Source organism: Dioscorea cayenensis, chromosome 4 (assembly GCF_009730915.1).
Source record: "Dioscorea cayenensis subsp. rotundata cultivar TDr96_F1 chromosome 4, TDr96_F1_v2_PseudoChromosome.rev07_lg8_w22 25.fasta, whole genome shotgun sequence".
Lineage (NCBI taxonomy): Eukaryota > Viridiplantae > Streptophyta > Magnoliopsida > Dioscoreales > Dioscoreaceae > Dioscorea > Dioscorea cayenensis.
Genome location: NC_052474.1, coordinates 6191242 through 6199726, shown reverse-complemented (window position 1 = coordinate 6199726; position 8485 = coordinate 6191242). Strand labels below are relative to the sequence as shown.

The window sequence follows — 8485 nt, the reverse complement described above, 5'->3', positions numbered from 1 at the left end:
ATGAAAATATAAAATGAGTACATATGATGTCAGAAAAGCAAGCAAATCTCTCTTTATATTACTATACAATAAGTAAGCCAGATTGTTTATAAACAAATAATATTCCACCAATATTAAAAATGTATTTACTTTTAGAGTATTTAAAGATTAAATTTACGTTTCTGTTCCTTATGTATATATACATCTTAAAATAAAGGTTTTCTTATTGAGCATCAAGCTAATAATTAAGGTTGTTTTCAGACGCATATGCCCCCTGGAACTTCACAATTGCATGCATACCACTTCTACTATTCTAACTTACCAATATAAGCTTATAAGAGCAAACACACTAAAACATAAACTAAAGATTTATAAGTTTTACCTTGGTAATATTTTAAAAAAAAAAGGCAAAAACAATCAGGTTATAATTAAAGGTACTCGTGCATGAAAACAAAGCGTTAAATTCCATAGAGCATTCCAAAGACAACCAAGTTGAAACTCTTTATAAGTTACAGTCTTCAAACAATATAAATTTTATGTCCCCTTAATTAGATTCCACAAATTAAAACCACACACACATATTTATATATTGATTAACATCAAACCTCCACTTTAATCACCTGAAAAACATCAACAGAAAAAAAAAAAAATATGCATGGTCAAATAACACTAAAAATACAAATTCATGAATCTGAAAAATTCAAGTACGTATATATGTACCCAAGTTGCAATGTTGTCTGTTGCTGCTGCTGGTGAGAATAATGCTGATTTTGTTCCATTAAATTCACTTGAAGGAATCCACGAGCATCAAATGGAGGCATCAGTTCATAAGCAGGTGTGCTAGACATCGTCATTGTCATCATTGTATTTCCCGGCAGCATGCTCATTTGCTGCTGCACTCTTTCATTTTCAGTAATCTGCATTAATGCTTTATCAGTAAAAATCACAACAACAGAGATCTTCAATAAATTACACTACATTATTAATCCATAAATCATGCAGTCACCTTGTTCCTTAAGTACATGTTATCATTCTGCAACTCAATTTCCTGCAATGTTTGATAAAAAATTTTCATCAGAAAACAGTCAAGAGTTCATCTAATTCATGTCTGATCAAATGGATTTATACTTACCCTTTTCTGCATGTACTCTACTTCAGCATATAACAACTCATTCTGACAAGATTTAGAGCAAGAATTTAAGGAAAAATATATATATTGAAGGTATGAACTGTGTGTGGAGAGAAAGTATAAACATATTTATATATGTATATATATTTACCTTTTTGGTTCTGATTTTGCTGATGCCTTTCTCCAATCTGTTCTCCAGTTGCTTCAAGTCTCTGAGACTCATGGTGCTAAGAGCTTCACCCATTAAATTCCTACATGTTTTAGCTTATTGGTTACTTCTATGAAAGTATCATTGATTAGAATGTGGTGAAGTTTTTCTGTGAGATTTTTACCTATTGGAATTCTGCAAGTTGGTGATTTGCTGCCTCAGTTTGGATGCTTCTTGTTGGTAGTACTGAAAAATTAGTGATACTTTAAGTTTATGGGCATTTCTTGGTTGAAATAATTCTTCTAATATAATGAATCAGACTAGGGTAAAAATGCAGAACTTTTACTTGTGAATCAGCTTCCTTGATTGATCCAGTGTTTGGAGATCCAGAACATGCTTTCTTGTACCTCTCAATAGTTGTCCTCACACTGCAATTAAACAATAAATTTTAGTGGTTAATAATTCATCCAAAGTTCCAAAAACAAGAATGAATTTCCTTTTCTTTCTACTAATTGCAATTATCATACAGTCTAATGAAAGAAATATAAATATTTCTTGTGATAAAGGTCTTGAAAGTACAAGCAATTTCCTTGCTCATAAAATATAATGTAAGCAAATAACAAAGAGTTACAAGCTTTAAGTCATCACTTATTTTCTGAAAAATTATACCCCTAAAGACAATTTACCTTTGTAAAACAAGCATTCAGTACTATTAGCATTATTAACATTATTAACACAGATATATACATTGTCTGTGTAGTGGTTGTTTTGATTAAAAAATTCATAAGATGACACTGTTTACATAACCATGAATATGGTTACTCATGGCTACTGGTTTTGACTTAAAAGAAGCATATATTTAAAGTTTCAGTTACAATATATGCTCAAATTAATACTGATGCTCTAATTCGGTAAATTGATCAATAAATAAGCTGATCAAAACTTTTGAGGTATTTTGATGATTTGGAAGAAATTATAAAGAAAAAAATGAAATCAAAATAACAGAGAAAACCTTAACCCTAAATAATACTAATTAGTAAGAAACTGGCCCTAAATCCTTAAGCTAATCATAACCCTCTTTATTCATGAAGAAACCAAATTCATTGAATAATAATTTTTTTTAGCTCAACAATCAAATGTTATGTATATCATGATCTTAGAGATGATAAAGCCTAAACTTGACTTTTTTCTTCTCTTTGATCACAAACAAACTCTTATTTCTTGAACCAGAATTAGAAAATTTTGAAATTAAATTGTATGCATATCCTAATTATTATTGATCTTAAACTCTAAACCCAATAATTTCATCTCTTCAATCACAAAATACCCTTACTCCATAACACCAAAATTTCGTCTATATCTATATAGTTCATTCTTAAATGACATCATGATTAAATTGTATGCATATCATGGAAAAACTTGAACTACCCTAAACTTGATAATTTCTAATTAGAAGAGCAACCTTAAGTTCTTCTAATAAACCACATCCATTGTCACACACACACACACACACATATATATATATATATATATATATATCATGTATAACTGTATGTCCAAAGACATTAGTTTTAATGTGAAAGCAATTAGTGTAGGTATTTCATTGCCCAAATTTGAAATCGGTTGAATGTAGTAGTGATAAATGATCCTTGGTTATAAATGTGGGCTTGCAACCCAAATCCCGTGTTACCAAGTGAAACACATTACTGGTTGTTTAATTCTCAGCCCTGCATACACCCCTGACTATGTATGTTTTTGTCAAATTTATCAATATATAAAATAAATTAAAAATAACTATCTATAATCAAAAGGATCATCATGCACTCTCAAACATGTTATTATTTAGTAGAAACCCTAATTTAGAAAGGATCATAAGACATAGATTCCGGATTATGTTTATTTTCATCTTTTTCAATACTAAAAAGAAATAGGATAATATCATAAATAACAATTTCCTTGAAGCATTGTAAAAATTAATAAAATTTTCAACTTTAAAACCCTAAATTAAACTAGTATTCAAAGACATTTCTGCCCAAATCCTACTTCTATTTTATATTCTAGTGAATATAATTAGACACATCAACTTTAGAAACCTAATATGCTATTCAAATAACATTTGCCCCCAATATAAATCACATTACTTCAATATTGCACTTTTTTTAAAAACAAAGACCTACAAGCAAAAGCAAATGATAATGTTAAGAAAAAGGCCAGCTTATTTCACAAACAAAAAAGGATTTAGTTTCCTTTGAACATTAATGATCAACTCCTGAACTTTAGGAAGAATAAACAACTATTTGAAAAAAAAAAAATTTGCTCTTTAAATTCTTCAAATGTCACCCTTATAGGCTCAAATCATGAAATTTTCTTTAGACTAATTATATATGTTACATTATTAAAGTCTTGAACTTCAAAAACCATAATCAAGTATTCAAGAACAAACTATATATTCAATACTTAGCCACTTTGATAACATGAAAAAAAAAAGAAGGGAAAAATATCACAAGATGAAGTTAAAAGTTCAACAATATGAATAATTTAACGAACAATGAGAGACAATAGAGAGACAACAAATGGCACCTTTGAAAACACACCTTTTTTTTTAATTAATGTTCATAATACTAAACTGTTGAATTCCAGAAACAAATCACATTGTTTTGGTACTTAGAATGATGAAGTTAAATAACCATATAACAATATGAAGCAATAGAGAGAATAACATATATATATATATATATATATATTCATCAAAACAAAGACAACAATTAATCTCTTTAGATTCATGTGAATATATAATAATAAATATATACTTAAAAAGTTTTCATGTAGCTTTTTTATTTCTAGATTGAGAGCCAAACATCTCCGGAATAAACTAAGCCTGCACATGGATTAACTTCTTCATATATTAAAAGGCAAATGCAAGAAGGAAGAAGAAGAAAACTATAATTATCTTAATTGATTTGTGTCTGCCCTTATTCTCTATCTAAACACTACTTTAAGCTTTAGAAACCCTAAATTTTAGTACTCAAGGGCCATGTGCCTTTAAAACTACATCAAATGATTTCATTTTAGTTTTAAGCTTATCAGACAAACTCTAATTCCTTGAACCTAAAAAGAACAAGAATAAAGTGCATTAGTTCATCATTTTGAACAATAATAAAGTACTGAAGAATTAATAAAAATAAGCAAATATAGCACAAAAAGAAAACTTTAAAACTCTATAAATTATACTAAACTCATACTTTAAATCACTGAATTAGTATACATCCACCATTTCCATCCAAAAAATAAATCAAACTATATATTTCGTTATTGAAACACTCTTTGTCTAGAAACAAAAAAACCTCCCAATCTTCAGAAGAAATTCAATTAATGAAGTGAAAAAGTATCTATTCAACATGATGAACAATAATAAAATACTAAAAGTAATAAGGAGAAGCACATATGGCCCAAAATCAAATTAAATTTTTTTTGTAAGATCTAAGAAACCCTAAACTTGTATTCCAAAACCATTTGCTTCCCAAACAAATTAACCACACCCATTTCATTGTCCTTTATCTAAAAGCAAAACCCTAATTCCCAAAACCACAACAAAAAGGGGAAAAATCATGCAACTCTTTACAAAACAAGTATTTCAACATTATGAACAATAATAAATTAACACTCAAATTCCTACACTAAACTTTTTGGACATTTTCCAAAAAAACTCCAAAACAAGCATTTCAAGAAACAACGAAAAGAAAAATGAAAAAGGAGAAAAACACAGAGAAAGAGGAAACAAAAATGGAAGAGCGAATTAAAGAGGTAAAACAAAAAAAGCAAGGGATTGTCTAGTGACTCAAGCTGGTTCTCAGGCTATGAAACCTTAGACTCCTCGAGAATTTGATTGGCTCTCAACTGCCACGTTGGCACGGGATCCCACGATATGATTGGCCAAAACCGCCACCCTTTGTTTTCCCTCCTTCTCACCTTGATATCCACAATGCAAAAACCCTAACCATTCATACAAAATGACTTCTTTACCCTCCTCCCCATACCACTGTGTCCCTTCTTGTCAGTCTCCCCCTCCCTCTTCAACCAGCTGACAAACAGCCTTTGTAGTCTTCCCATGCATTCCAACCCTCCCTCCCAAGTATTCTCTCTCTCTCTCTCTCTCTCTCTCTCTCTCTCTCTCTGAAAAGATGAACATACTGAGAAAGGGAGAGAGAGAATCATGGCAATGAAGAGTGTCAGGCTGAGAGGAGATGGAGGAAATCTTCTTGCAGACCTCTTCAAAGATTTATATATTATACTAATGGTAAACCAGAGAGAGAAGGAGAGGTGACGTCTGTGAATGGAAATGGTACTGTAATGGCTAAGGAATGGGCAAATTAGAGAGTGACAAGTGACATGAGGGAGAGAGAGAGAGAGAGAGAGAGGAGAAGAGGTTGGGGAGAAGATGAAGGAAAAGAGAGAGAAGATAACATGGAAAAGCTTGGATCTTTTCCCTCAATACAAGCTCAAAACTTCATCTTTCTTTTGTTTTTCTTTCTTTCTTTCTCTCTTCCTTTCTTCTTTTTAACTGCTACCTTTTCCAGAGAGTAGGAAAGAAGTAGCCATTTTTGATCTTGTGATCCAAAATGGTACTTTGAATTCATGCTATCAAAGAATCAAAAGATCTAAGAAAGAAGAGACTAGAGAGAAAGAATTAAAGGATTAGTTAAATAGTTTAGACCTGCTGTTTGCGTACTCATAGAGACGGCCACGAGAAGAGAAGACGATGAGAGCCACTTCAGCGTCACAAAGCACAGAAAGCTCATAAGCTTTCTTGAGGAGACCATTGCGTCTCTTGCAGAAGGTCACTTGCCTATTTGTTGTGTTCTCAATTCTCTTGATCTCTATCTTTCCTCTCCCATCTTTCACCTGATCAATCTATAAACTATAAAAACATGGATCATGCATCAACAAACAAAGTTATACATACAACTGACACAAACTGAAAAAGAAATTTTTTTGCTGTTAGAGTGAAAGCTGTGGCCTTTTTCTTGCAATGATCTTCACCTTCCTGAAAAGAAAGAGAATTGAGATGCAGCAAGAGTGAGATTCAAGCTATCTCCTTTTCTTTCTTTTTTTCCTTCTCTCTCTCTCTCTCTCTCTCTCTCTCTCTCTCTGTCTCTCTCTATATCTATCTACCTCTCTTTATTTCTCCAGACAAAGAGATTCATAGATACAATAAGGAAAGAGTTGGTTTTAGGAGTTGGTGCTCAATATTCATACACTTTGAACTAACAAATACTGTTGTCTTCTCCAATAACAAAGGAAAGGAAAGCAAAGGAAAGGAAAGGATGATGGTTTATCAAGTCAAGAATGCATTGGCAATGGGGTTGATGAAAGAGTTTGAGAAGATTAAGTAAGAGTGGGAAAAGTGGAGAGAAAAGACAGTGGAAAGTGACTCTAAATAAGTGAACCATTAATAATGCTTGTTGGAAAAAGTCTTTAGTTGAATTGCACTAGAGTTTACACACTACTGTACATCAAGAAATTAAGAAGAAAAAGGTTGTATATACATATACATATATATATATATATATATATTGTGAGTGTATTATTATTAGAAAAAGGAGGAGGAGGAGGAGGAGGAGAAGAAGCTAAATTAGGAACATGGTTTACATGTCCATTAGAGCACATTCTTCATCACCTACACCTCTTGATTTGATATAGTCTGAATGGTGTTGAGAACTGACTCCCATGTGCTTGTTGCCTTGCCTTTCCACTATTCCTTTCCTCTTTTGCCTTCATTTTGAGAGGGTTGCCCAAGCCACTCTGATGTGCCATTTACTCACCTTCCATTTTTAAGGTCATGGCTCCCACCTTGTGTGACCTTCATCTAATTAATGACACCCCTCCCATCACCATGACCCCCATTTTTCCCTTGCTTTTCTTGCATTTGCTTTACCTCACTATGCATTCCCTCCTTCTGATCACATCATCCAATTTCTTCCTTCATTTTTCTTTTTGTTATAATTTCTACTCTAAATTGGATGCATCATATTACAAGTATTGAATACATGCATTCATAATGAATATTTTTATTAGAGCATTATTTCTCAACCCAAACTATGCGCGCAGGCAATGATCTAGAATTGCTAAGTAGTAACATGTGAAAAATATTATTCATAAGTTCTCATGAAGAAGCCACTTATATAATAAGAGAGTTTGTATTTCATATTTTTTTTTTTTTTCAAATCAAGCATAGATGGCTTGAATCGATGACTTACGTATATTTTTTAAAGAATAAAACTATATTACTAAATCAATAAAAGAAGAGGCTATTAAAATTTATAATCCCAGTAATGACCATATGATGGATGGCAGAAAAATATGTCTTTACATATAAAAAGACTTCCTAAATACTATTTTAAAAATGAGTACCTAAGAAAAATTATATAATACAAATTAAAATTATTTTTAAGTGTAAAGGATATTTAATATATATATTATATCATCTCTCACTCCTATATATTAACCAATTTTGCAAATGTTCAATTGTAAAATAAAAATTAAAAACATAAGTAGACCATTTTAAGATATAAGTCTCTTCCTAGTTGATTTTCCTTAAGTTGTATATATATTTTCTTTTTTACCATATTAATGTTCATCATATGTTTCTTCTTTATTTTTAAATTTTTTCCTTGTTCACATTGTTATAATTTTAAGTTATGCTTAATTTTTTAACTCCTACAATGGAAAAGCTTTTGTATGCATTCCATTAATATCTCATAGTGTGCCCACAAAGATTAAAGGATATCATCCTAACAATTGTTACACATATAGAAAACTATTATTCTACTTTAGATTGGCGGCCATTTGCTTCAAACAAAGAACTTTGTTTCATTGCAAAGGAAAAGCTTCATCACAACCTTTGTGATCATATATATATATATATACATATATATCCACTTAGATCCATACCATTTTCTAATATCCTAAATCCAACTTAAATATATCACATGGGTTACTCAAGTTGATAAAGAGTTTAGAATGATATATTCAAAATTTTATACTATTATTATTATTATTATTATTATTATTATTATTATTATCATTATGATGCAAATATTCCAAAGAAAAAGAAGATAAATATAATAATGAATTAATGTTAAAAATGGGTAAATTAATAAGCAATGAGTAAATATGATGAACTAGTATATCATAAACTTATATATATAACAAGGTAGGGATGCTACATA

At 30.7% G+C, this 8485-nt stretch overlaps 1 protein-coding gene across 1 annotated transcript; it reads right to left on the bottom strand.

Moving 5' to 3' along the window:
- Positions 1-420: 420 nt before the first annotated feature.
- LOC120258613 (agamous-like MADS-box protein MADS1) lies at positions 421-7070 on the bottom strand. Its single transcript, XM_039266072.1, has 10 exons — positions 7002-7070; positions 6220-6300; positions 5971-6167; positions 1603-1684; positions 1441-1502; positions 1260-1359; positions 1112-1153; positions 986-1027; positions 700-896; positions 421-599 (listed from the first exon to the last, which is right to left on the bottom strand). Exons 1-10 carry the CDS (start codon positions 7068-7070, stop codon positions 596-598), a joined length of 876 nt encoding a protein of 291 aa, XP_039122006.1. The 3' UTR covers positions 421-595.
- Between the last annotated feature and the right edge of the window lie 1415 nt (positions 7071-8485).

Coding starts and splice junctions, on each gene's coding strand:
- LOC120258613 (XM_039266072.1), bottom strand. CDS start 7,070: ATGGCACATCAGAGTGGCTTGGGCAACCCTCTCAAAATGAAGGCAAAA. Junction 6,301..7,001: donor AGGAAAGGAATAGTGGAAAG/GCAAGGCAACAA, acceptor CTTTCTTTTCAG/GAAGGTGAAGATCATTGCAA. Junction 1,685..5,970: donor TATGAGTACGCAAACAGCAG/GTCTAAACTATT, acceptor GTTTAATTGCAG/TGTGAGGACAACTATTGAGA.